The 27,557-nt window shown below is 53.7% G+C and overlaps 3 protein-coding genes and 1 long non-coding RNA gene across 9 annotated transcripts; 3 read left to right on the forward strand and 1 right to left on the reverse strand.

Moving 5' to 3' along the window:
* Nucleotides 1–2,567: 2,567 nt before the first annotated feature.
* On the reverse strand, nt 2,568–8,705 carry LOC147821211 (uncharacterized). 2 transcript variants are annotated; one of them, XR_015447563.1, is made up of 2 exons: nt 8,218–8,705; nt 2,568–5,724 (listed from the first exon to the last, which is right to left on the reverse strand). It is a non-coding gene; the product is annotated as an uncharacterized LOC147821211 (long non-coding RNA). The 2 variants fall into 2 exon arrangements; XR_015447562.1 differs by lacking the exon at nt 8,218–8,705 and adding an exon at nt 7,371–7,509.
* Icam3 (intercellular adhesion molecule 3) lies at nt 4,408–8,987 on the forward strand. 2 transcript variants are annotated; one of them, XM_087201755.1, is made up of 6 exons: nt 4,408–4,561; nt 5,406–5,672; nt 6,747–7,052; nt 7,348–7,629; nt 7,921–8,175; nt 8,704–8,987. In XM_087201755.1, exons 1-6 carry the CDS (start codon nt 4,480–4,482, stop codon nt 8,895–8,897), a joined length of 1,386 nt encoding a protein of 461 aa, XP_087057881.1. In that variant the 5' UTR covers nt 4,408–4,479; the 3' UTR covers nt 8,898–8,987. The 2 variants fall into 2 exon arrangements, with proteins under 2 accessions (XP_087057881.1, XP_087057882.1); XM_087201756.1 differs by having other exon boundaries at nt 8,799–8,987.
* Nucleotides 8,988–9,074: 87 nt separating this feature from the next.
* On the forward strand, nt 9,075–22,336 carry Raver1 (ribonucleoprotein, PTB binding 1). 4 transcript variants are annotated; one of them, XM_021244887.2, is made up of 14 exons: nt 9,075–9,473; nt 10,854–10,920; nt 12,422–12,891; nt 13,266–13,382; nt 16,327–16,518; nt 16,604–16,733; nt 16,969–17,063; nt 17,680–17,767; nt 18,060–18,271; nt 18,365–18,673; nt 20,114–20,188; nt 20,524–20,658; nt 20,831–20,914; nt 21,004–22,336. In XM_021244887.2, the coding sequence occupies exons 1-14, from the start codon at nt 9,207–9,209 to the stop codon at nt 21,148–21,150; spliced, it is 2,388 nt and encodes a 795-aa protein (XP_021100546.2). In that variant the 5' UTR covers nt 9,075–9,206; the 3' UTR covers nt 21,151–22,336. The 4 variants fall into 4 exon arrangements, with proteins under 4 accessions (XP_021100546.2, XP_021100547.2, XP_004865546.1 ...); XM_021244888.2 differs by having other exon boundaries at nt 17,683–17,767; XM_004865489.4 differs by lacking the exon at nt 13,266–13,382.
* Nucleotides 22,337–22,529: 193 nt separating this feature from the next.
* Fdx2 (ferredoxin 2) lies at nt 22,530–27,383 on the forward strand. The gene is made up of 5 exons (XM_004865487.4): nt 22,530–22,696; nt 22,780–22,831; nt 23,035–23,141; nt 26,766–26,853; nt 26,955–27,383. Exons 1-5 carry the CDS (start codon nt 22,573–22,575, stop codon nt 27,109–27,111), a joined length of 528 nt encoding a protein of 175 aa, XP_004865544.1. The 5' UTR covers nt 22,530–22,572; the 3' UTR covers nt 27,112–27,383.
* Nucleotides 27,384–27,557: the final 174 nt, after the last annotated feature.

Consider the following 27,557-nt stretch of genomic DNA (forward strand, 5'->3'; position numbering starts at 1 on the left):
TATATGGCCCTTGGAGGAGCCGTCAGGGCACCCAAATCTGGTGGAGGGGGGCTGGGGTCCAGCCAAGGGCTGCTGAAGACCAGGCAATGCACAGAGGCTCTGGTAAACCGAGTGACCTGCTCAGTTGTTTGGGACCTGGATATCCTGGTCCCAGGTTAAAGTTTAATTCAGAGGGTGGATCTAGTCCAGAAAGTACGCTCTGAAGTGGGCCTGTGCCTATTGCTCCTGCTGTTTCTCAGCTCCCTCTTCTTGCAAGAGTTTCATATTGGCATCTTTAACCTTACCAAATGAATGGGTTTTTTTCATTTATTTCTGCAGCTTGAGAGCTCATTTCTAGTAGTTATTTTTTCCTCTCTCTCTCTCTCCTCTCCTTTCTCCTTCTGGTTTCTGGGACTAGGATGGAACCCAGGCCCTCACATACGCTAGGCAAGGGCTCTACTACTAAAATGTACCCAGCCCTTCTTAAATTTTATTTTCAGACAGCTTCTCTAAATTGCCCAGGCTGGGCTCAAACTTGCAATGCTTCTGCCTCAGCCTCCTGAGTAGCTGGGATGACAGGTGGGCGCCACCACTCTAGGCTTAATTTCTTTTTAGTACTGAGTAATACTGCGCCGCCTGGATATACCACAGCTTATCCCCCACCTGAAGGACACCCTGGTTACTTCTAAATTTTGGCAAGTATGGGTAAAGCCGCAATCAATACCCACATGCAGGTTTTTGTGTGGATATACACCAGTTACTTTTTTTTTTTTTACAATGATCTTTTTTCTTGTACAGAGGATTGAACTCAGGACCTTGTGCTTGAGAGGCAGGTGGTGGCACCACTGAGCTAAATCCCCGGCCATCAATTACTTTTTTTTTTTTTTTGGTACCGGGGATCGAACTCAGATCCTCCCGGTTGCAAGGCAGGTGGCGGAACCACTGTTTCTTTCACTTTTTTTTTTTTTTTTTAAATTGTGTGGTTTTGTTTAAATTACATAACCTTATTAGACAAAACATGAGAGTGGCAAGCCAATAGGTCCTTTTTAATTTTTTCAACTTTCATATGGAAATAATTTCAAGTTTAGAGAAATTTTGCAGGAATGAAAGTAGTACAAAGAACATTCATATACTTTTTACCCATATTAACTGTTGTTAACTATTTACTTTCTTACTTTGTCATTTGCTTGTTTTCCCCAACTTAGGTCTCAACAACTCTGGATCATTTTTGTGGCCACTTTTGTCTTACATAGGATTAACATGTTTTAAAAGTACAACCATCTTTCTCTTCCCTCCCCTTTTTTAATAGAATGTTCCTCAATTTGGGCTTCCTCATGATTAGATTCAAGTTACATATTCTTGGTTCAAATACTACACTGGTGGCTGTGTCCTCAAAAGTGTGACATCTAGGAGCATACAATATCCATTTTCTCACTGATAATTTTGGTCACCTGGTAATGATGGAGTTCTATTTTTCTAACATACAGTTACCATTTTTTACCTTCTAACTAATAAGCTGTCTCTGGGACTCCTAAGTCCCCAATAATAATCTTTCCTTCAGGATTAAAATCCACTCCTGATTCTTCCTTCAGTCTGTACTTTGACAGTAGCTATGTGGTGATTTCCCAATTCCAGCATTCCTTCCTCATGTGCCAGTTGTCACTCAACATTCTACTGCAAGCAGGATCCCTCCTTTATCCCCCTCCATCCATCCACTTATCCATCTGTGTATCCTCTTAAATTTTATATATGGTGGGCTGGGGATTTTTTTTCACTTTTTAAAACCTTTTAGCATGCATAATTTAAAATATGTTCAAAAGTAGGGATAAGCTGGGTGGGATGGCACATGCCTATCACAATGAGTTAGAGGCCAGCCTAGGCTACGTAGCAATTTCAAAGCCAACCTGAACTACAGAGCAAGACCTTGTCTCAAAAGAACAAAACAAAACAAAAACCATAGAAAAATGTAACAAAACTACACATTAACCACCAGGCGGCCAATAATTTTCAGCCCCCACAGCCAATCTTGTTTTATTTTTGAAGAAAAGGTCTTGTACATTGCCCAGGTTGCCCTTGAACTCTTGGGCTCAGGGGATCCTTCTGCCTCAGCCTCCCAAGTAGCTGGGACTACAGGTATATGCCACCCTGTACCAAGTTTGTTCTCTCTCTGTTTCTGTCTCTCCCCTCCCTCCCCTCCTTACCTTCCTTCCTTCCTGGTGCTAGGGGTGGAGCCCAGGCCTGGGTGCTTTTTTGTTTTGTTTTTCAGTAAAAAGGATCGAACTCAGGACCTTGCGCTTGACAGGCATGTGCAGTGCCACTGAGCTACATCCCTGGCCCCTGGGCGCATTTTTTACCACTCTGACTGCCCCCAACCCCAAACGCTTGCTTTAAATCTCCACTCTCATCCCTACCATGTCCCTTTTTTTTGAGACAAGGTCTTGCTGTGTAGTCTAGGCTGGCCTTGAACTCACTATGGAGCTCAAGCTGGCCTCAAATTTCCAGCAATCTTCCTGCCTCAGCCTCCCAAGTGCTGGGATGACAGGCGTGCACCAGCACACCTGCCTGTCACAGGATAATTTTGAAGCAAATCAGACACATCATGTCATTTTATTGTAAAAACTTCAACATGTGTCTCAGAAACATAAGCATAGGCTGTCGTGACAATGCCATTGTCAACACAGAAAGAACTCCACAATCATTCCTCAATTCCTCAATGCCTGTCCTGGAAATCAGGGTTTTTCTTTTTTCTTTTTTTTTTTTTTGGCACCAAGGATTGAACTTGAGACCTTGCACTTTCAAGGCAGGTGGCGGCACCACTGAGCTAAATCCCTGGCCCTAAAAGTTGCATGTTTACAATTATAAGACTTTTTTTTTTTTTCCTTTGGTACCGGGGATCGAACTTGGGTCCTTATGCTTTCGAGGCAGGCGATGGAACCACTGAGCTAAATCCCCAGCCTGGGTTTTTTGTTGTTGTTGTTGTTGTTGTTGTTGTTGTATTTTATCCTGGAAATGTTTTAAATTTCCCTAATTGATTTAAAAAAAAATTTTTTTTTGAAATCTCTTTGTTTGTTTCTTTTGGTACCGGAGATCAAATTCAGGTCCTTGTGCTTGCAAGACAAGCGGCAGAACCACTGAGCTAAATCCCCAGCCCTAAATTTCTTTTTTTAATGAGACAGGATCACAAATCTAAATCAGTAGTTGCTCAGGCCAGGCTTGAACTTGGAATCCTCCAGCCTCAGACTCCCAGATAAATACTTGTGTACTTCCCCTTGGAAGAGGCAAATTCATAGAAACAAAGTAGAATAGAAGCTAAGAGGGGAGGATGTAGGAGGAAAGAGGAAAAGAGGGGTGGGGATGTAGCTCAGTGGTGCAGCACCTTCCTGACAAGCACAAGGTCCTGAGTTTGATCCCTGGAAAAAGAAGGGAAGAGAAGTTAGTATTTAATGAATACAGAATTTCAGTTTGGTTTTTTGTTTGTTTGTTTGTTTGTTTGTTTGTTTTGATACCGGGGATCAAACTCGGGTCCTTTCGCTTGCAAGGCAGGTGGTGGAACCACTGAGCTAAATCCCCGGCCCTTCAGTTTGTTTTTTGAAAACATGTTCTTCCTATCTGGTTCAGGCTGGCCTTGAACTCACTATGTAGCCCAGGCTGGCCTCCAACTCACAGCAATCCTCCTGCCTCAGCTTCCCAAATGCTGGGAGTGCAAGCATGTGCCATCTATCCTGGCTCAGCGTTTCAGTTTGGAAAAGAGAAAAAGTTCTGGAAGTAAGAGTGGTATTGACCAGATATGGTGGCAAAAGCCTATAATCCTAGCACTCAGGAGGCTGGGGCAGGAGGATCTCAGCAAATTCGAGGCCAGCTTGGGCTACATAGTTGAGTTCAAGGCCACCCTGAACTACATAGCGAGATCCTGTCTCAAAAAAATAAAATAAAATAAAAGAGTGGTATTGGTCAAGCAACGATGTGAATGTATTAATAAATGCTACTGAACTGTACTGTTAAAATAAGCCAGGCTCGGTGGTACACACCTACCATCCCAGCACTCTGGGGGGCTGAGGCAGGAGGATGGCAAGTTCCCGAGCAGCCTTGAATCCGAAGTACTGAAAACGAAAGAAAACAAAACAAAAAGAACTCTCACCTTTTGGCCTCACTCAGCGCCAGAGACCTCCTCTGTTAACTTCCTCTCTGCAGCGGATTACCCTCCTGCACCCAAGCTCTCCCGGAAGAACCCCCCCGCCTTACTCAGTACTAGAGACTGAAGGCACCCCCAATATTCTGAGCTTTTCCTGTGGGCTCCTTTGGGTGCCAACTGTGCAGCTGAGACCCCCTGCGCCTGCTGGTGACTCCCACCTGGCATCCAGTTTGGGCTCCTACCCTAGGCCCCTGGGGCAGAGCTTCTCCTCTCTGCCCCAGGTCAGGCAAGGTGCAGCCCAGACTTGTGCAACCCTCACCCTGGCTTCCGCCTCCGCCCTTGAGGCACCTTCCTCTTTGGCAGCCACCATGACACCTGCCAGGCAGCTGTGGGGAGCCTGTTCGACCCTGTGGGTCTTCATGCTGCTGCTGTGCTGTCTGCTTCCCCAAGGTGAGGTGGCCAGGCTGGGAGGGCTGGGGCTGGGCCCTTAGCCAGAGTCAGGAAAAGAAAAAAGCGAAGCGTCCTACATCTAGCCGCAAGAGGCCCAGGCCACAGGGAACCCTTCCATTACACTCAGCCCTGACTAGGGCTCCAGCAGCATCAGGGAGAAAGTTCTAGCTTCTTAACTCAGCCTGGGCATGGTCAGATTCCTGCTTGTGACATGTGCTCCCTGCAACATGCAGTGCTCTCTCTCTTCTCCACCTCCAACAACTCGGGACCTTGCGCTTGAGAGGCAGGCGCTGGAACCACTGAGCTAAGTCCCCGGCCCTGACCTCCAACATTTCCCTCTGTGGTTCCCTCTGCTAAGATTACTTTCCCTTTTGCTTGGCAATTTTCTATTCACCCTTCAAAACTGGCCAGTTAGTAGGCAAGGTGCTGTACACCTGTAATCCCAGCACTTGGGAGGCAGAGGCAGAGGCATCACTGCAAATTTGAAGCCAGCCTGGGCTACACAGTGAGACCCTGTTTAAAAATAAAACTTGAGGGCCGGGGATTTAGCTCAGTGGTTTCACTGCCTTCTGTGCAAGCACAAGGACCCAAGTTCGATCCCCAGTACCAAAAAATAAATAAATAAATAAAACTTGCCCATGGTGGCCTCCTCCTCCTGGATGCCTTCCCTATCACCTCTTCCTGTTGGCTGGATCAGACTTCCCCAGCCTGGCTCTGTGCTCTGCCAGTCCCTCACTGATTCTGTCTCCCTCACCATGTCGGAGAGGGAGGTGGCACCTGCTGCTCAGTGGGTGGGTCCAGGGCAACTGAAAAACCACACGATGGTGCCCTCCTGTTCCCCCAGGTGCCCAAGAGCAGATGTTCCCACTGTGGCTGGAGCCCCCGGCTGCCGTGCTTGCTGCTGGTGGCTCTGTCTTGGTCAACTGTAGCACTGAGTGCCCCAGCCCCTCAAACCTCATTCTGGAAACGTCCCTGCCGAAGCAGCTGAATGGCAGCAGCCCAGGCTGGGCAACTTTCTGGCTCAGCAATTTGACTGAGGACACCAGGATCATGTGCTCCGTGCTGTGTGGTGGCTCGCAGGTGACAGCTTCCTCCAACATCACCATATACCGTGAGTGGATCAGACTGGAGGTGGACATGGGGCTCATCCCCTTACCTGATCACTGGAGAGACAGACAGACAGAGGTGCATCTTGGCTATAAAATCAATTACCTTGGGTCTCAATAAGCCTTTTCAAAAATATTTTTAGGGCCAGGGATTTAGCTCAGTGGTTCCACCGCCTGCCTCACAAGCGAAAGGTCCTGAGTTTGGTCCCTGATACCCCCCCAAAAATTTCTATTGTCAGGTGTGATAGTGCACACCTGTCATCCTAGCACTTGGGAGGCTGAGGCAGTAGGATCACTACAAGTTCCAGGCCAGCCTAGGCGACCTGAACTCCTCGTGAGACCCTGACTCAAAAAATCTTTTATTATTTATTTATTTAGTTATTGGTGGTGCCAGGATTCAAGGCCAGGCCTCAGGCATGCTAGGCAAGTGCTCTAACTCTAAGCAACATCCTCAGCCCCCAAATCCCAGGTCTCGATGGATGAAGTCTTCCACTAGCCCATCTCTGGTTTCTTAGGGATTATTCCAGAGTTTCTCAGCATTTACAAGGACAGAATAAACCAGGCGTGGTGGGGCACTCTTGCAATCCCAGCACTCAGGAGGCTGAGGCAGGAGGATCACCAGGAGTTCAAGGCCAGCCTGGACTGCACAGTGAGACCCTGTTTCAAAAAAACAAACAAAAAGAAAATTTTAAAAATACATCAAAAGGGCTGGGGATTTAGCTCAGTGGTTTCGCCGCCTGCTGCGCAAGCGCAAGGACCTGAGTTAGATCCCTGGTACAAAAAAACCCCAACAAATCAAAAACCGATTTAGCAATTTGGTGAGGTCCTGCCTGTAAACCCAGGTATTTAGGAGTCTTTGTGGGGGAGGTGGAAGGCAAGTTCAAGGCCAGCCTGGGCAACTAGTAAAACCATCTCAAAATAAATAAATGATGGGCCAGGAGTTTAGCTCAGTGGTTCTGGCACCTGCCTCCCAAGCGCAAGGTCCCAAGTTCAATCCCCGGTATCCCCCCAAAATAAATAAATAAACAAACAAACCAGGGCCAGCTGATAATTGCCATTGTCCCCTCCTCCTCTGTTAGGTTTTCCGGAGGAGGTGGAGCTGAGCCCCCTGCCACCCTGGCAGCCCTCGGGCCAGGACCTCACCCTGCGCTGCCTCGTGGTGGGTGGGGCGCCCCGGAACAGGCTCACCGCGGTGCTGCTCCGGAACGAGGAGGAGCTGAGCCGGCAGCCGGTGATCGGGGAGCCCACGGAAGTCACGGCCACCGTGCCAGTGGGCAGAGGCGACCACGGCGCCAACTTCTCGTGCCGCACGGAGCTGGACCTGCAAGCCGAGGGTCTGGGGCTGTTCCTGAACAAGTCAGCCGCCAGACAGCTTCGGACATTCGGTGAGGCGCTGGGGAAGTGGGCTCAGAGGGAGGGGGTCCTTGGAAGGAGGTGACCCTTGCTAAAATCCAGGTCACCTTGTGAAAAGGACCCTCAGGCATGGTGGTGCACGCCTATCATCCCAGCACTTGGGAGGCTGAGGCAGGAGGATCCCTGTGAGCTTAAGGCCAGCCTGGGCTACATGGAGAGACCCTGTCTCAAAAAAACCCCCAAATACAGTAAATAAATCAGAGGACCCTGTTCTGGTGATGAAACTGTCCCTGTTGGCTACCTGCTTACATCTATCCTTTTCCCCAGCCCTGCCCATGACTGCCCCGTACCTGGAGGCCCCCAGGTCCTTGGAGGTGGGCACGTGGAGGCCGGTGCATTGTGTTCTAGATGGGGTCTTCCCGGCCTCCGAGGCCCAGGTGCACCTGGCACTGGGGAACCAGACGCTGAATCCTACAGTCACGAGGGACGGTGACACACTCAAGGCCACCGCCATAGTGCACGTGGACCAAGAGGGGACCCAGAAGATTGCGTGCAACGTGACTTTGGCGGGAGTGAGTCGCTATGCACAGAACTTGACCACGGTCTTCAGTAAGAGGAGGCGGCCGAAAGGCGTGGTCTCAGCGGGCCAGGGGCGTGGGCAGGTGGGGCACATCATAAATAGCAGGAAAGGCGGGGCCTGAGCTGCCCAAGGGGGCATTGCAGTGTGGGCGGGGCCTGGGTTACCTGAAAAGTATTTCTGAGCACTCCAAGTTGGGTAGGAAGCGCCAAGAAAGCAGGGTCTGGATACCCAGGAAGAAAGGGCTGGGAGGTGGGGGCGGCTTGACCCAGAGGACGGTCATGGTCACTAAGTCCCTGGGCAATGCTCTGCCAAAACTTTAGGCTTCCCAGGGCCCATTCTGAGCCTAAGCAGGACCAACATCCCCAAGGGGTCCACAGTGAATGTGACCTGCAAGGCCGGACCCCGAGCCCAGGTCATACTGGATGGGGTTCTGGCCCCATCTCCGGGAGAGCCCGCCCAGCTTCAGCTGATTGCCACTGACAGCGACAACGGACGCCACTTCATCTGCAATGCCACCCTCGTGGTCGCCGGAGAGCTCATATATAGGAGCACGGCTGTCCAGCTGCGTGTCCTAGGTGAGCTGGTCACTCAGGCCTTTAAAACCTTCACTGCCTTACCTTGACTTTTCCCAGCGTCTCGGGAGTTTGGGGTGTCTGGTCACCTGGTGGTTACACAGAGGGTCCCAGCCCTGTGTGGTGGCACACACGTGTCAGCCTGTCATCCCAGCACTTGGGAGGCTGAAGCAGGAGGATCACCAGGAGCTCGAGGCCAGGCTGGACTACACAGCGAGACTCTGTCTCAAAAAACCACAAAGACTGATCAGGCCAAATGTCCCCTGCATATGGAGTGGAGAGACAGCACTACTCAAGTAGTGCAGTGCGTGGCCAGCGGCAATCCAGCCTCGAGGCTGTTTCCAAGGAGGCTTCGGGCATAAGGGCTTGCGGTAACATCGGTATCCTACTCCGTGTCAAGTTACACCAAAGTCTGTTATCACTGCCAGGAGGCCAGACCTCGGGGCAAGAACCCAGAGGGGCCGCGGCGCTGGTGTAGAAAGCCCATGAGGGTCCGGGCACGAATATTTACTCCCAGCTTTCTCTGCGCAGGTCGAGACCACTCGGTCACCATTGGCGTAACGGTGTTAACCGTCCTGGGCGTGGTCATTATCTCAGGGGCTTTACTATATGTGTTCGGGATGCAGAAACGGTGTGGCATCTACCACGTGAAGCAGCAAAGCAACTCGGTGCCCCTCACGGCAATACAGTCTGAAGACACACCGGGGGAAGAGGCGTCGTCCTGATCTGGGGGATGCCGGGATCCTGGGCCAAAGACGGTCAGGACTTTGGATGTACCATGGAATTTCCCACGAATAAAGCCTTTAAACTCCGTAGTCTGTGGCTGGATTCCTTCCTCACCGCTAGGCTCTCTCCAGCGCTCCGAACTTCTATTGAATGGCACCGCGGTTGTGGAAGGGGGCGGTGTCTATGGCGACCCTGACGCGTCTTCTACTCTGAGAGGCTGGCTAGGCTTTCGCCAATGGGCTGAAGGAGTCTGGAGGGAGGCGGGGATTTTCTCGGCCAATCGGCAGGTGCGTGGTCTTTGCCGCTCTATGCCGCTCCGCCCCAGCTCGCTGGTCCCAGAAGGCGCCGGGTTTCCCAAGATGGCGGCCGATGTGTCCGTTACTCATCGGCCCCAGTTGAGCCCGGAGCCTGGGGCCGAGGCTGAAGCCACCGAGACCGCAGAGCGCCGGACGCCCGAAGAGCTGCCGCCGCTAGATCCGGAAGAGATCCGGAAACGCCTGGAACACACCGAACGACAGTTTCGTAACCGCCGCAAGATACTGATTCGGGGCCTCCCAGGGGACGTGACCAACCAGGTATGGGGGGGCGGTATGGGAGCGTGGCGGGAAATACCACCGTGCGCGTGCGCGGGGGAAACCGGGCGACACCAGTGGTGGCGTCTGTGGGGGGAGTTGGCGGGGGCGTCCAAGCGCGGGATCCTCGCGGGGGTCGGGAGAGACCAAGAATGAAAGAGCTGTGGGGGACCGTGGTGAGGGAAGAAACCAACTTTGGATTGAGGGAGGCCGTTGCTAGGGGCGACCACTGGCTTGGGCGAGGCTAAGTGATTGAAGGGGGCGGAGAGTACAAGGGGGCGGGGAGCTTTGGACTCGCTGGAGGTTTGGGAATGGGCTGCTGTTAGGAGGGGTGGAAATAGGGATTCTAGGCGACCCCATTTCGGATTGTGCTTTTCCCCAGTCGACTAATTCGAGGTGGCAAGATTTCATATCTAGAAGTTTCCGGGTTAGAGTATCCCCTTTCCTATCATACACTGATGCATGCTTCTGGTGGAGAGAGCCGGAAGTTGTAGAAGCCTTCTCCAAAGGTTCAGGACTGATTTGGGAAAATGAGGTTTCCTCCCAGCTCTTTTCAGATCTACAGGAAAATGGAGGGGATGATCTATGGAACTTGTCTTGGTTAATCTGGCTGCCAGGAGCACCCTTGTCTTGAGACCGACATGGGGCAGGGCTTCCCGATGCTCTTTGGACCCAGAGAAATGCCATATATCCTGCCCTGCCCTGCCCTCCCCTGCCCTGCCCTGCCCTGCCCTGCCCTGCCCTGCCCTGCTGCAGTGGAATGGCAGAGGTTCACAGTCCCTGCTCTTGGGACTCTCCACTCTCTGGCCCACCAACATACCTGCCATTGGTCTTCTTTGCCCATGGGTGGGCACTGGCTAGTGGGACCCCAAGGGTCATAGGAGGGCATGATTTGGGGGTGGATAAAAGACCACCATGCATGTTCCAATTTGTTTCTGGAGCCACAAGCAGGCCTTGGTGCCTCACCCTCAAAACTGGCTGATGAGAGGGTGACCCTGGTGACAGGAAGGAATGAGGAGGGCGAGAGCTGTCCAATACGGGCTTTTAAGTACCTGTCCTCCCTGGTCAGGCAGCCCTGAATGGTGTTCTTCTGCTGCCTTGCCCAACTGCAGACCTTCTCCAGTGTTTCTTAACTTCTCTGAGCCTCAGTTTCCTCACCTCCAAAATGGATTGATACATAACTATAGAGTTGTTAATAAAATTTCCAAATAGAGGCTTAGCAATAAGGCTCAGCAGCTTCCCTGAAGTCCAAGTGTTAATAGTGGGCAATCCCACCTCTGCAGCTGAATGGCCTTGAGCAAATAATGTGGTCAGACTCATTTGTAAGATGGAAGTCCCCTCCATCCCTACTGACTCCCTGTCCTCTGGCTTCTTTCTCTGCAGGAAGTACACGACCTACTCAGTGACTATGAGCTCAAGTACTGTTTTGTGGACAAGTACAAAGGGACAGGTTTGTGGAGCCACAGGGTGGGCCAGGTGGGCCGGAGGTGACAGTCCCGGAAGATGAGAAGGTCCTGGCCCAGTGTCTCCTGAACTTTAGTCCCAACACTGTCCCTGAACCTAGTGCAGCAGGGGCATCATCTGCCTGGCATCCTGGGTGCGCATCTTGGGAAACCCCCATGTTTCCCTCTGGGCCTGGGACTCACCCCCTTCCCACCCCACTTGCTCCAGGTAACAAGTCACTGGGCCTGTCTGCTTTCCTCCTCCAAGCCACTTTGGCTTTCACCTAGTCCCCGTCCCCTCTGTCTCTGCCTCCCTCCGGCCTTACTGCCCCCAACACTTCATGCTGTCACCTGCCTTCCCCCCGGGAGCCCCATCAGATCAAACCTGACCCTGGGCCGGGGATTTAGCTCAGTGGTTTCGCCACCTGCTGCGCAAGCGCAAGGATCCGAGTTCCATTCCTGGTACCAAAAAAAAACAACGAACAGATCAAATCTGACCCTGATCATTTTCCTCTCTCCTCAAAACTCTGAGAGGTGAGCCAGAGGCTTTTCTTTGAATCTGATAGGGGTACGAATGTGTCCCTGGGAAACCTACCCAGCAGGCCAGGGACAGACAGATATCAAATTGGAACCCTGGTTTATCCTCACTCTGACTGTCAGCAAGTGACAGATGGTGAATTAATTGCTCTCGGTGTGTGGCACTTCCTAGATCTTGCCATCCTCCTGTCTCAGCCTCCTGAATAGCTGGGATTACAGGTGTATACCATTGTGCCTGGCTTATTTGATTTGATTTGTTTTCTTTTTGAGATGGGGTCTCACTTTGTACCCCAGCTGGCCTTGAACTTGGTCTATAGCCCGTGCTGGCCACAACTCCATCCTCCTGCCTCAGCCTCCCAAGTGCTGGGAATACAGGCGTGCCCTTACTTGATTTGACTTGGTTTTAAGAGATATGGTCTCCCTGTGTTGCCCAGGGTGGCTCTGCACTCCGGGCTCAGGTGCTCCTCCTACCTCCTACTTCCAGGGAGCTGGGACTGCAGGCTGTGCCACTGCCAGGCTGTTTGTGTTCAAGGGTCCTTCCCCTGGCAAGGGTGCTGCTGTGAGCCCACTCCCGCTCCAGGTGTTGGGAGGCCCCATTATTCCTGTTGGACAGATGGGAAGGTTGAGGCCTAAAGCCACACAGAGTCTGAGGCTTAAATCTGGGCTCCAGTGACCACCAGCTCCACCCCTACCCTGGTGGCACCCTGTTGTCATGTGGTTTGTAGGATGCAGCTATGGGCATGGTTGGCCTGACTGCTCTGGGCTGCAGAGGGACACGGGTTGCCTGCAGGAGGCACCAGCTGGCCCGCTCACACACTTGTGCTCAGCTGCCTGGAGCAGCTGGCACCTGGGAATGTCCTTGTGGCCCCTGTCCTGAGGTCACACGTGTTTCAGTGGGTGCAGGCCTATGAGCAGGCCCTCAGGGCTTCATCCCACATCCCACATTCATCCCACGTTCCCTCCTGTGTGCAGCTTTCGTGACCCTGCTGAATGGGGAGCAGGCCGAGGCAGCCATCAACGCCTTCCACCAGAGCCACCTGCGGGATCGCGAGCTGTCAGTGCAGCTGCAGCCCACGGATGCGCTGCTGTGTGTGGCCAACCTGCCCCCAAGCCTCACGCAGGCTCAGTTTGAAGAGCTAGTTCGGCCCTTTGGCAGCCTGGAGCGCTGCTTCCTAGTCTACAGTGAGCACACCGGCCAATCCAAGGGCTATGGCTTCGCTGAATACATGAAAAAGGACTCGGCTGCCCGTGCCAAGTCGGACCTGCTGGGCAAGCCACTGGGCCCGCGTACACTGTACGTGCACTGGACAGATGCGGGCCAGCTTACGCCGGCCCTGCTGCATTCGCGCTGCCTCTGTGTGGACCGCCTCCCCCCCGGCTTCAGTGACGTGGACACCCTGCGCCAGGCGCTGTCAGCCGTGCACTCGCCCACCTTTTGCCAGGTGAGCATGGTGGGTAGGGGTACTGAGAGCAGGTGCCGGGCCTTTCTGTATGTGTGACTTGCTCTGAGCCAGGTTCCCCGGGCAGGAACAGGCCAGATGCAGCCCTCTGAGAACCTCAAGGGGGCCAGTCACCATTCTGTAACAGCCCTAAGAGGCAGGCACTGTCCTGTTTCCAGGTGGGGACACTGCAGCACAGGGGTACAGCTAGGGCCTGGCAGTGCCGGGATCACAACACTGCCAGTGCAGGGCTTAGAGGGACATTGCTGGGTTCAGCCCTGATTCTGCAACCTTCTCTGGGCTCAGCCCCCATGTGATAGGCCTCTGCTGGCATCTCTCTCCTCCCTCCCTCATGGCTCATCTTTTCTGCTACACAGCTACTCTGGACCCAACTGGAATTCACTCAGTTACCTGGTCCTCTGGTATGGAGCCTAAGGAACAGGGCCACGACCCACTGCAGGTTCTCTGCATGGTTTCCCCATCTTGAAATGAGGGTAGTACTGCTTTCTTGTTTTGTTTTTCTTTCTTTTTTTTTTTTTTTTGTACCGGGGATCGAACTCAGGTCCTTGGGCTTGTGGGGCAGGCGGCAGAACCACTGAGCTAAATCCCCAGCCCTCTTTTTTTTAAAGCAGGATCTTGTATACCCAGGCTGGCCTCGAACTTGCAGCAATCCTCCTCCTTCAGCTTCCCACGTGCTGGGATTATAGGCGTGTGCCACTATGCTCGGCTGTTTGTTTGTTTAGATGAGGTCCCCTTCTGTTACCCAAGCAAGTCTTGAACCCGTAGGTCCAAACGATCCTCTTACCTCAGCCTCCTGAGTAGCTGGGGCTACGGGTGTGTACTACATGCTGCACTTAGTCATGCTTTCTGAGTCATGCTTTCTCATTTGAATGGCTGCCTATTCATTTCTCTACTTAAACATTCCCTAGGATATTTATTTATTTATTTATTTACTTAATATTCACTTAGGGCTGCGGATTTAGCTCAGTGGCACTGTGCCTGCCTTACAAGCACAAGGTCCAGAGTTGGATCCCTGGTACTAAAAAAAAATTCTGCCTCTTTTTTCCTTTTAGTAGTAGGGGATCAAACCCAGAGGCTCTCTACTACTGAGCTACATCCCCAGCCCTTTTTTTTTTTATTTAATTTTTTTATTTTGAGATGGGGTCTTGCCAAATTGCCTAGGTGGGAATCACATGGTATCCTCTTGCCTCAGCTTCCCTGAATGCTAGGATTACAGGTGTGCATCACCACACCTGGCTCCCCAGCTGTTTATTCAGTCATTTATTTACATGGTGCTGGGGGTAGAGCCCAGAGCCTCACACATGCTAGGCAGGCACTGACCCCCGAGCTGCACCCCACCCCTTTGCTGAAGATCTTTTTTTTTTTTTTTTTTTTTTGGTACCAGGGATAGAACTTGGGACCTTGCGCTTTCAAGGCAGGCGGCAGCACCACTGAGCTAAATCCCCAGCCCTGCTGAACATCTTATTTAATCCCATATGCATAGTAATACCCTGTCTCAATAAAAAATAGAAAAGGCTGGGGATGAAGCTCAGTGTAGATGCTTGCCTAACACATGTGAGGCTCCAGGTTCAACCCTCAGTACTGCAGTACTAATGCAAAATAAAGCAGGTATCTTAAGACCTTGGATGTTAAGGAAAAGTTTGTACTGCTACTTATTCTTGTTACTGGGCATTCAGTCACATTTCAGCATCCTCACCTCCTGAAAGTCCAGTGCCAAAAGCTGCCTGCAACTTCTCTGGCCGACCCTGCTCCAGCAAAACTGTACAGGGTGAGCCTCCCTCCTCTGAAAATCTGAAATAGGAGATGCTGGAAACTGAAACTTTTCTTTTTCTTTCTTTTTTTTTTTTTTTTTTTGGTACTGGGGATCGAACCCGGGTCCTTGCGCTTGCGAGGCTGGCAGTGGAACCACTGAGCTAAATCCCCAGCCCAACTTTGCTTTTTTTTTTTAATTTTTGGTACCAGGGATCAAACTCAGGACCATGGGCTTGTGAGGCAGGCGTGGTGCCACTGAGCTGAGTCTCCAGCCCTTTTCTGTCTTTTTTGAAATGGGACCTCACTATGTTGCCCAAGGCTGATCTCAAACTCCTAGGGTCAAGTGATCCTCTTGCCTCAGCCTCTCCAGTGCTGGGATTACAAGTATGGAGTACCACACCTAGCTTCCCTTCTGGTTTGGTTTGGTTTGGTTTGGTTTGGTCTGGTACAGGGTATTAAACTCAGGGAGCACTGAGTTACATCCCCAGCCCTTTTTAATTTTATTTTGAGATAAGCTTTCCCTAATTTGCCAAGCTGGGCTTAGACTTGCCACCACCCTCCTGCCTCGGCCTCTTGAGTCCACTTGCTTTGCCAGTGGCACCTTTTAGTTTGGACATAAACTTTTTCTCACTCCTTTTGCAGCTGTCCCTTGTGTCAATTCAGGAACATTGAGTTGGTCTCAAAACATGACACTCATCAGTGAACTGGGACAAGGAGGGACAGCCATTGCCACCCAGGCCAGTCCCATGAGGGGGCACCAGCCTGGCCTTTTCTGACCCCTGCTTTGGCTTGGCCTAGTAAGGGACTGCCTTCTTGGAGCCTCAGTTTCCACCTCTGTAGTGCAGCGACTCTGGCCATGGGCATTTGGACCCCATCGGTACGAGTCAGGTGGGATCAGGGCCGGGTGCTGTCTTGGCACCTGCTTCCTCTGGGTCAGCCCCACCCTGGTTGCAGCTCTCAATGTGCTCTGACAACCAGGAGACAAGTTTGCAGGGTTATATAGGTGGCAGCAAGGCCCGACTGACCCCAGTTGTTTGTGGCCTCTTTCTCTGCGTCTTGCTGTCATTTGTGTAGGGGGAGCTGCCTCGCCCCATGGCAGGGACTGTCGTGTACTACACAGCACGCGCAGCACCCACCTTTCCAGTCTCCAGCAAGCTCGCCCTGGAACACGGCTGCCCAAGGCTGCAGATAAGGGGCTGTGGGCCTGAAGGAGAGGTGTCCCCGCCGGCTGTGACCATGCCTCTGTACCTGGCTGATCAGCCTTGAACCTTTAGGCTTGGAGCCCTTCCAGGCTCAGCTTCGGGCTCTGTGGCTCCAGACCTGTGTCGGGGCCATACTCCAAAGCTGCCAGCCAGGACCCTGGAGTCGTGGTGTACTTGGGAATCCCGTCAGTGGCACTGGCAAGGGGCCTTGTGGAGTTGATTCCTATGAACCATCCCCAGCTCTGCTGCCCCCCAGCAGTGTGGCCTTGGCTGCACTGCCCTGTCTGGGCCTCAGCTGTCACCCCTGAAGAATGTGGCAGCCCCCTGGGTTGGTACAGCAGCAGGGCTTACTTCCACCTCCATGAAGAGGCGCTGTCGAGTGTCCGTGCAGCATCTGACCCTTTTGGGGCACCCCTGGGTGTAGAGGGGTAGCTGCCCCCATCTCACGAAAGCCTCCCCACAGCTGGCTTGCGGCCAGGACGGGCAGCTGAAGGGCTTCGCAGTGCTGGAGTACGAGACTGCTGAGATGGCTGAGGCGGCACAGCAGCGGGCTGACGGCCTGGCCCTGGGGGACAGCCACCTCCGTGTGTCCTTCTGCGCCCCCGGGCCCCCTGGCCGCAGCATGCTGGCTGCGCTCATTGCTGCCCAGGCCACGGTGAGTGTGCAGGAGGGGTGTGCAGGTGGTCATCAGGTGTCTGCAGCAGCCAGGCCGTGCTCAGCTGCCCTGTCCCCCTCCACAGGCCCTCAACCGTGGCAAGGGGCTCCTGCCTGAGCCTAACATTCTGCAACTGCTCAACAACCTGGGCCCATCCGCCTCCCTGCAGCTGCTCCTCAACCCTCTGCTCCACAGCAGTGTGGGAGGCAAGCAGGGTAAGCGGGCGTCCCACACATGCCTTGCCTGCCTCTTACCTAGCCCAGACCGACGTGGAGGCCCCTCCCAGAGGCGGGATTATAGGGAGCGGGGTCCTCCACAGTGCACCCTACCCTGCCCTTCCTAGGTCCTTCCTTAGCTTCCTGGCCCATCCATAGCCAGGGCTATGTTGAATGGTAGGGGAAAGGGTTCCCCATCTGAGGGCCACCGCCCAGCTCTCTGCATCTCCCCCAGGCCTCCTGGGTGCCCCCCCAGCCATGCCACTGCTCAGCGGGCCAGCCCTGTCCACAGCGTTGCTGCAGCTCGCCCTGCAGGCCCAGAGCCATAAGGTAACAGCAGACCCCCTGCACCCCATGCTGGTAGCCCTGCCTGCCCCTGCCTAACACCCCCCATGCCACCCTGGTGCCTCGAGAATGAAGGAACTCACCCCTCTACTCATGGTGGGGCCTGCCCTTGCCCTGCAAGGGACGCCAGGCCTTGGTAGCCAGAGCAGGGATGAGGGGAGCTGGACACGCCTAGTTATAGCCAAAAAACAGGTGTGGGTGGGGAGTCCTGCCCCCATCCCTGTGCCAGGGAAGAGTGCCCTGCCCTTACCACACATGCACACACACGCACACAGGTGCGAGGCCGCAGATATGTGGGTTATCGGCAAGTCCAAGAGGTACTATGTGGGTTGCTTTGCTGGGTTCCAGTCAGTGATGGGCTGTGTCTGGTGGTGACAGTGAATGTGTGTGCTTGGGGCGTTATGGGACTAAGTGTGACCAAAACCCTCTGGCTATCACACACGATATGGCTGTTGTCACACTGTGCTGTGTGATCAGCCAGGAGGCTGGGTAGCCCTGGCGTGCTGGGTACACCCTCTGTCCCCCCAGGGCCCTGGGGTACCACAGGCTACATGTGTGTGTGCCTGAGATTGCCATCCACAGCTGACTATGTCTGTCCTAGAAGCCTGGGATCCTGGGAGACTCGCCCCTGGGCCCCCTCCAGGCTGGGCCCCAGCCAGCCAACCCCCTCCTCGGGGACCTGTCAGCAGGTAACACCGACTCGGCCACCCCACCTCTCCTGGACACCTTCCCTGTCCTCTTGCCCAGCCCCCTTCCTCCCTGGGAGTGGTGAGTTCCCAGCTGTGTGGCCTTGGGCCAGTGACAGCCTCTCTGGGCCTCAGTCTCTTCGTCTGTCACTGAGTGGGGTGTCCACGTCATGGGGCAGCCAGGGGCATCCTGGAGGTTGGTGCCCGGGGATACCTTTAGTCTGTGCTGGCTCTAGTGCCCTGGGAGGAAGGGACTGGGGGCTGGGTCCCTGGGGACACTCTACTCTCTCTGCAGGGGGGACCCTCGCCCCAGAGCTGCCACCTCGGCGAGGAAAGCCACCACCCCTGCTGCCACCTCTGCTGGGCCCCTCTGGGGGTGACCGGGAGCCCATGGGCCTGGGTCCCACAGCAGCCCAGCTCACCCCACCCCCTGCCCCTGTGGGGATCCGAGGCCCAGGTCTGAGGGGCCTGCAGAAGGACAGTGGACCCCTCCCCACACCCACCGGGGTAAGGCTGTACCCTATGGGTGTACCTTTCCTGCCTCCTGCCCTGCACTGCCCCTCTGCCTGTGCCCTTGGTGAATCCAGCCCTCTGTCACAGGTCTCACTGCTGGGGGAACCCCCCAAGGACTACCGGATCCCCCTGAATCCCTACCTAAACCTGCACAGCCTGCTCCCAGCTACCAACCTGGCTGGCAAGGAAGCCCGGGGCTGGGGGTGTGCCACGAGAGGCCGCCACCAGGCCGAGGGGGCCCTGCCCAACCCCCCAGCCCCAGGTGGAGGCTCTGGCACAGGTGGCAGTGGCAGCAAAGCCTTCCCACTTAAGTCCCGCCTCCTCAGCCCCCTTGCTGGTTCCCGCCTGCCCCCCGAGCCCGGGCTGCCCGACAGCTACGGCTTTGACTACCCCTCGGTGAGTACCTAGTTGCCCTAGCCCCACCGTCCCCGAGTTCCAACTGCTGTGGCTTTTTGTTCCCTTGACCATGTCATTCTCTAAAATGACGCAGGGTGGCCTTGATCCAAAATCCAGAAGGTCCCAAGTTGCAAAACTTTTTTCCTTTGAGGCAGTCTCACTGTGTCACCCGGGCTGGCCTCAAACTCACGATCTTCTTGCCTCAGCCTCCTGAGTGCTGGGGTTATACACAGGTGACACTATCCCTGCCCCCACCTTGGCAGCACTGAGAATTGAACCCAGGGAGCACTGAGCTGTATCCCCAGCTCTTTTTAATTTTTATTACGGGATGGAGTCTTGCTTAGTGGCCCAGGCGCTGGTCTCAGTCTCAGTTGCAATCCTCCTGCCTCAGCCTCCTCAGCAGCTGAGATTACAGGCATGCACCACCATGCCTGACTACATCTGAAGCTTTGAGCACCACATCAGACCTCGCCTTGACCACATGACAGGTCATAGTCAGAATGCAGACATACAAAGAATGGTGTATAAAATGACCTTCTGTGCGTGTAAGATTTCTCTGAAATGGAAATGAGCTTCCTTTCAACTTGGGTTCTGTTCTTGAGAGGCCTCATTTTTTTCTCAAATCCAAAATCCAGAATGATCTACAGTCCAAAACTCAACCACATTTTGGGGGTATGTGCCTGGGTGGTACTGGAGATTGAACCCTCACACTGAACTGTATCCCCAGCCTTTTTTTCTTTTTTTGATCCAGGGCCTTGCTAGGTTGCCCAGGCTGGAATCCTCCTGCCTTAGCCTCCCAGAATGCTTAGATGACAGCCATGTGCTCTCATGCCTGGGCCTACCATATTTCTTTAGGACTGGTTGTGTCAAGCCAAGCATTTAGGCACACTGCAGGGAACCTGCCAGATAACGGTCCCTGCCACAAGTCTCCTGTCTGTCTGGCCTTGCCTGTCACCCCTCCCTTGTCTGTCTAGGACCTTCACATTCTCACCCTACACGCAGCTATCCTGTCTGTCTGTCCATTTGTGCCCTTTTTGATTCCTGGAGATTAGTCCTTCTGTGATGCCAGCCTGCTTCTGTTCAGAAACTTCAGACTGACCCTTGCAACCCATACCTATTATGTTTGGCCCACATAGGCTTAAAACAAACTGTCAACTGAAATAAATGCCAAATATGAAAATGGGAAGGGTTCATATTCTGAGGTTCCCTGTGTCCCTTGAAAACAGAACTGCTGACCACCTCTGGATCACCGTGGGGACCCAGGCACCTCTGCCCCGGGACAGTACACACATCTGGTCCCATTCCAGCTGCCCCACCTGCTCACAGCCCTCCGCAGGCTGAGTTTGCCCTCTTGAGCACCCTGGTGCTGCTGTGCTGCAGAATAGCCCAGGCTGAGACCGGCACAGACCTGGCTTACGTGTCCCTGTCCTTTCCACTCAGGACGTGGGACCTCGGCGGCTCTTCTCCCACCCCCGGGAGCCAGCCCTAGGGCCTCACGGACCCAGTCGACACAAGGTAAGAGGCACCATGTACACCCTGCCCCCTGAGTGCAACAGGTAGATCTGGCTGCGTAACAAGTGGCCCCATCTGCTATTAAGCATAGCAAACATTTTTTTGCAATGAGGTCTCACTGTGTTGTCCAAGGTGGCTTCGATCTAGGCTCCCCTCAGCCTCCTAAGTAGCTGGGACTGCAGGCATAGGCCATGGTGGCTGGCTGCAGATGTTTTCCCTGGAGGACAAAGGGCAAGCTGATCCTCACATACCAGCTGTCCCCATAACACTTGTTACGGCCAAGCCCAGGATCTTTTGGGGGGATCCTTCATCACTCATCCACTCCCCGCTCTCTGCAGATGTCCCCTCCACCCAGTGGCTTCAGCGAGCGGAGTGGAGGAGGCGGGCCTCTCTCTCACTTCTACTCGGGCTCACCCACCTCCTACTTCACCAGTGGCCTGCAGGCTGGCCTCAAGCAGAGTCACCTCAACAAAGTGAGGAGCAGGTCCCCAAGGGGTGGCCAGCATGCGGGCAGTGGGCCTGCCCTCAGGGTGCTGTGACCTCAGTGCCTTGGCCACAGCTGCAAGTGGCAGGTGCAAAGAACACCTGAACCCCTTTGGCCCCTTCAGAAGTGAGGAAGTGACCTGCGCTCTTCCTTTTCTCCAGGCAGTTGGCTCCTCCCCACTGGGCTCCAGTGAGGGGCTCCTGGGCCTTAGCCCAGGGCCCAATGGCCACAGCCACCTGCTGAAGGTACGGGCAGGGGATGGGGAGGCACAGGGCTGGGGAGTTCCAGCCCTGGGGCGCCCCCTCACCCAGTCCCCCATGCCCTCTGTCTCCAGACCCCCCTGGGTGGCCAGAAACGAAGCTTTGCCCACCTGCTGCCCTCACCTGAGCCCAGCCCGGAGGGCAGCTACGTGGGCCAGCACTCCCAGGGCCTTGGCGGCCACTACGCAGACTCCTACCTGAAGCGGAAGAGGATTTTTTAAGGGGCACTTTGGGGCTTTCTGGTGTTTTGTGGTTGTTTTTGTTTTTGTTTTTAAAATTTTCTTTATTTTGGGTAATAGAGAAATCTCTGAAAGACTTTGCTGACCAACTAAACAGAGCCCAAAGAGTATGGGGGTGCCCGGCGCTCTGCACCTCCAGCCTGCTCTGGGTGTGGGAACCCACAGCCTTAAGAGAGAGGGGCCGGGCCTGCTCTCTCCCCACCTGCTCCTGTCCTTGCCTGGGCCTGGCTCTTTCTCGGGGTCCCCTCCTGCCTTGTCACTCCTGTTTTGGCCTTTTGAGTGCCTTGGAGGTTTCCCTGACCTCCCATGAGGATCAGAGACTGTCCCCCTGCTGCCTTTTTAACTCTTGACAGTTGACTTTGTTTCCTTTTCTAATTTTTATTATTTTTTAAGCCATCCCAGATGACCCCACAGCTCTGATTCCTTCAAGGTCCTGCCTCTCCAGGCCTCCATTCCACACTTCTGATTCCAACTGCCTCAGCCCTCTCCTTTCTCCCAGTCTGCTGCAGTCATGGCATCTCTTGCCACTACCTGCCTACTCTAGCCAGTACCCCACCCTGTCCCCTGCTCCCTGCCACAGCCTCCTGGCCTTCTGATGCCTTAACGTTGGCCTGCAGGCCTCACTGGCCAGAGCTTCTCAGACGCCAAGCTCTGCAAGCTTGACTCAGGACCAAACAGCTCTGGCCTCAGGCTTGGGCCCCTCCACCTGGGGACTCCACCCTGGGGACAGTAGAAGGCCGAAGCCTCGGTCTTGGCACACCTCCCCCCCCCCCCCCATCCCACCCAGTCCACCCAGGCCTAGGTACAGAGACAGGCGTTCTCAGCTGGCTTCAGCCAGTCCCTGCTGTCTGTCTGGGAGTTGGCCTTGTGCTATCTCACTGAGCCTCTGCTGTCTCCCCATGAAAATGTGCCCCAACCCCCTCAGGCCTGATCGAAGATCCGCGTCCTGGCCTTCTTCCAGCCCGGTTCCGGAAACCAACAACTCCTTGCAGATAGGGCCTGCCCACAAGCAGGACCTGTCCATCTGGGGTGATCCTGGACCCCACCCCCAGCCACCAGCTCCCCTCTCCTGATTCTAGGGCCCACGTCCATTCCAGGGTTTGCCCTCCCCATCTTCCCACACAGGCCTTTGCTGAATTAAAGTTTGTAAGTAAATGGTTTTAAAGAAGTAAGAGTTGGCTTGTTCTTGGGACAGAGGGGCACCTGGGTGGGAAGTCTGGGATAGCCCCGTGAGTGTGTGTGTGCGCGCGGGTGTGTGTGTGGTCTCCCGCGTGGCTCCTTTACACCACGTGGGCCCCTTATGGTCGCGGCCCCAGAGCAAACTTCGCAGTTCGTGTTGCTCTGGCCTCTGCTCGCACGGCTGGCGCTGCGCATGCCCAGTCGCGCGGTCACGTGACATCTGTCATGGCCGCCTCCACGGCCCGGGGCGGCGTGACTGTCAGGCTCCTGTTGCGAGCTGCCAGGGCCTCCTGGTGGAGTAGGACTGGGGAGGCAGCGTTGCTGACAACCAGGAAATTTCGGACGACAGGTACTCCGATCGCCAGGGACAGACTGCGTTAGCCGGTTGGTGCCCGCAGGGCGGGCGCCTCCGCTCACTCAACTGTTTTCTAGGCAGGCGCCTGGCAGAAGGGGACATCGGCGGCCCTGAGCGGCCCGGGGACGTGTGAGTGCAAGACAAAGTGTCCCGTTCCTCGTCCCACAAGGTTTCCCAGGTTCCCGCCTTGCCTTGCAGCTTCTCTCTGGGGTTCTTTATCTGCCTCGCCCTCTTCTATCCCTGTCTATCTAGCTCGAACCCCGAGTTCCTGACCCTATGAGGCCCCTGAGCTTGTCCTGCACCTCGACATCCACACCCCCGTGTGTCCCCAGGGTGAACGTGGTGTTCGTAGACCGGTCAGGCCAGCGCATCCCGGTGAGCGGCAGAGTTGGGGACAATGTCCTCCATCTGGCCCAGCGCCACGGTGTGGACCTGGAAGGTAGGAGCCAGGAACAGAAAATTACCCATCCCAGCCTAATCCATTCTTTCAGAAATTGACGATCAAATCAGCCTCTCCACTGCTTAGATCACCCATGGCTTCCCACCAAATATGTATTAAAATCCAAAGTTTACATCTCTTATTTAGTAGCCATTTATTACAGGCCTGCCCACTAGAACTCACCGTTCAGAGCTTGTGTTCTTTTGTTTGCTCTTGTTTCCTCCATGCTAGCAACAGTGTGTGAATGGTACTGGGGATTGAAACCAGGGCCATTATACTGAGTTATATCCCAAGCCCTTTTGAGACAGGGCCTCACTAAAAGTTGCTAAATTGCCCCGGGTGGGCTTGAAGTTGTGATCCCCCTGCCTAAGCCTCCCAGAGTGATGGGATTACAAATTTGTGCCACCATCCCAGGCTCCATATTGATTTTCCTTTTTGTTGTTGTTTTCTGAAACAGGGTCTTGTAATATAGTCAGCCTGGTCTTGAATTCACTATGTAGCCCAGGCTGATCTCAAACTCTTGGCGATCAGTCCTCCTCCCTCAGCCTCCCAAATGCTGGGATTACAGGTGTGGCAACACTGGGCCTGGTACACATTGGTTTTCTTGATGTTCTTCAAATAGCCAAGCTCATTCCTGCCCAAAGACCTTTGAATTTGCTGTTTTCCCATGTCAGAAGTGGTTTCCTAACAAATTTTTTTCCTTTTTTTTTTTTTTTTGGTACCAGGGATTGAACTCAGGTCCTTGTGCTTGCACAGCAGGCGGCGAAACCACTGAGCTAAATCCCCAGCCCTTTTTTCCTGTTTTGTTTTTTTTTTGTGTGGTACTGGGGATCGAACTCGGGACCTTTCCCTTGCAAGGCAGGCGCCGGAACCATTGAGCTAAATCCCTGGCCCCTTTCCTATTTTTTTGAGAAAAGGGTCTTGCTATGTAGTTCAGGCCGACCTTGAACTCAATATGTAGTCCAGGCGGGCTGGCGATTTAGCTCAGTGGTGCCGAGGCCTGCCTCGCAACCTCAAGGTCCCGAGTTCGATCCCCAGTACCAAAATAAATAAAAGAAAAAGAAAAACAACTCCAAAGGTTTGGCCAGGGATTTAGCTCAGTGGTTCTGCCGCCTGCCTCACAAGCTCAAGGAACCGAGTTCGATCCCCAGTACCAAAAAAAAAAAAAAAAAAAAAATTCACATAATATGTAGTCCAGGCTGGCCTCAAACTGCCTCAGCCTCCCTAGTGCTAAGATGACAGGCATGCACTACCACACCTGTCCTCAGCAAATATTTTGCCTCCTCATCTTCACATCTCAGTGGAAATATCATGTTCCTGACAATCCCATCCCCTCAGCACAGCCAAAGTTCTGACCTCTATCACTCTGGTTTAGCACTGTCTTATTGTCTTCATGGCACTTCTTCCTTATCATCTGTCCCACAGTGAGCTCAGAGTCCCTGTCTACTTGTTTACACTTACTCATTGTATTTAACGGCACTTAGATGTAACAGGTGTTAATGACCATTCACTGAAGAGAATAACAGCGGAAATTATACTGAGTTAATACATATTTACTTCCTACAGTAGAGGAAACTATTATTCCATTTTACAGATGAGAAAACTGAGCCCCACCTTAAGTAGACCTGGTCCAAAACCAAGTCAGTGACAAAACTAGATTCCAAACATTTTAGCCAGGCACGGTGATACATGCCTGTAATCCCAGCTTTTAGGGAAGCTGAAGCAGGAGGATCTCAAGTTCAAGCCCCGCCTAGGCAATTTAACAACTTGACCCTATCTCAATGTAAAAAGCTAAAAAGAGCTGGGGAAGTAGCTAAGTGGTATAGTGCCCCTAGCTTGTATCACCAGTACTGCAGGCTGTCAGTCCCACCTATTTTATTTAGCTTTTTAGCCACTAATCTGTGCTGACCTTCTGTGATTGTGTGAATATTGAGTACCTGCTGGTGTTGGGCAGCAACACACAACAAAGATCTGGCCTGGGTCACCTCACAGTTTCAGCCCATCAGAGACAACAATTCCACAAGGAAACATACCGTTATGTACGACCACCTGGGAGGTAGTCTGTTTGTTGGGGGAATGTAGTAGGGAGCTTGATGTCATCATTAAAGGGGGCAAGGGGCCGGGGATGTAGCTCAGCGGTGCTGTGCCTGCCTGGCAAGTGCAAGGTCCTCAGTTCCATTCCAGGTACTGGGAAAACGAAATCATTATGCATTAAAGGGGAGATATGCTGGGAGGTCCTGGCTGGCCTCCTTGCTGTAGAGGGCATTCTGTTCCAGACTCCTGTAGCCAGCAGTTCAGGTTAGAGTTTGGAAAATTAATTTTCTTTTACTTTTTTTTTTTTGGTACCGGGGATCAAACTTGAGACCTTGGGCTTGCGAGGCAGGCACCGGCACCGGAACCACTGAGTTAAATCCCCAGCCTTTTCTTTTGTTTTTGAGGCAGGGCTTTGGGATGTAGTCAGGTTGGCCTTAAACTTACTTTGTAGCCCGGGCTGGCCTCAAACTCTCAGTGATCCTCCTGCCTCAGCCTCCCAAATGCCAGTACTACAGGCATACACTACAGACCAGCTTGTTTAATATTTTTTAAAGGGTTTTTTTTGGTGGGTTTTTTTTTTTTTTTTTTTTTTTTTGGTTCCGGGGATCGAACTCTGGTCCTTGTGCTTGTGCAGCAGGCAGCAAAACCACTGAGCTAAATCCCCTGCCCTTAAAAGTTTTTTATGGTTCTATGTCTACACAAAATTATAAGGGGGAGAGTGATAAGAAACAGAAGCTGGGGGCATTGAATTGGGGGACAGTTGCATCAAATCTCTGAAAATAAGAGGGATCCAGCCAGGGAAAGGTTGGAGACATGAGCATTCTGGGATGTAGGTACAGCAAGTACAAAGGCCCTGGGGAAGGGATGGACTTGATGTATTCCACTGCATCAGAAGGCCAGAGTGAGTGAAACAGTGAATGACCAGATCTCATTGACAGAATGGAGGGTTTGGATCTTATCCTGGGTGTGAATGCCCTCTGCCAAGCTTCAAACCAGGAAGCCCCTTATCCCCAGGCACAGTCCTTGGTAGCGGGTCCAAGGGTTCAGGAGTGTGGCAAGCACAGGGGGACAGCAGAAGTCCCAGCTGCTGTATCTCAACCCTGACTCTGCCCCTTCTCCCAGCACACCCAGACTGCCAGGACGTGGCCCAGGAGCACAGGGATGTGGGAGCACATGGGCCCATTGAGGGAAGTCGTATCCATGCTCTCCAGTGGTTCCACATAGCCAAGCCAGGTCCTGGACCACCCTGGGACACCCTGGATGTGTCTTTGGGTGTTTTTTGTTTGTTGTTTGGGATTTGGGGGGCGGGGGGGACAAGGTCTCACTGTGTATCCCAGGCTGCCCTTGGACTTGTCACAATCCTCCTGCCTCAGCCTCCTGAGTCCTGGGATTACAGGCATGCACCACCATGCCCGACATGGATGTCCCTTTGTAAAACCTCCAGGCAGCCCAGGAGCAGAGAGCTGGGTAAATGACAGGGTGGCAGCCAACCCAGGAGGGAGAGGTGGCACCAACAGCAGGACAATGGGCTCCTGGCACCTGCACAATGGATGATGCCCCTTCAGTCACTTCCTTCTCTTTCTGCCCCAGGGGCCTGCGAAGCCTCCCTAGCATGCTCCACTTGCCATGTGTACGTGAGTGAGGCCCACCTGGATCTCCTGCCTACCCCTGAGGAGCGGTGAGCAAGGAAGCCCCCCCCCCAGCTCTGGGGTCCTTGGGCTGCCAGTTTCCCCCCGCTGGGCCGTGTGCAAGCTGCTAACTGTGCCCTCCTTGCCACAGGGAGGATGACATGCTGGACATGGCACCCCTGCTCCAGGAGAACTCCCGCCTGGGCTGCCAGATTGTGCTGACCCGTGAGCTGGAAGGGGTGGAGTTCACCCTGCCCAAGATCACCAGGAACTTCTACGTGGATGGCCACATCCCCAAGCCCCACTGACAGGTGCAACAGAACCAGACCGGGATTGCAGTGGCTCTAGGACTAGGACTGAAGGAAAAGCCGAGGAGCCAGCCTGGTCCAGAGTGCAGACTCTGGGGGAGAGACAGGTCACAGGCACCGAGAAGCCCATAGCCCTGCAGAGGACAGAGTCTCTGTCCAGGCTCTGGTGGGACAGGACCCCTGCTTGAGGTGCCTCCCCCAACCTCCTGAGACTTGGAGTGTGAATAGGGATGGAATCACCTTACAGCTGCAATAAAACTGTGTTGCAGCTCTCCAGCATGTTGAGTGTCTTTGGGCTGCATCTGCTGCTCCCCTTCGAAGTGAGGGGGTCCCTGGGGAAGCTGAAGCAGAGGCCTGGACCCCCTCTTCTGTTTTTATGTTTTTAATTTTTTTTGAGACACGGTCTTGCTATGCAGTTTAGGCTGCCCTTGAACTCACTGTGTAGC

The sequence above is a fragment of the Heterocephalus glaber genome, unplaced genomic scaffold (genome assembly GCF_053883595.1).
Source record: "Heterocephalus glaber isolate CG9 unplaced genomic scaffold, H.glaber_assembly_v1.0 deba00001760, whole genome shotgun sequence".
In the NCBI taxonomy this organism is placed as follows: Eukaryota; Metazoa; Chordata; class Mammalia; order Rodentia; family Bathyergidae; genus Heterocephalus; species Heterocephalus glaber.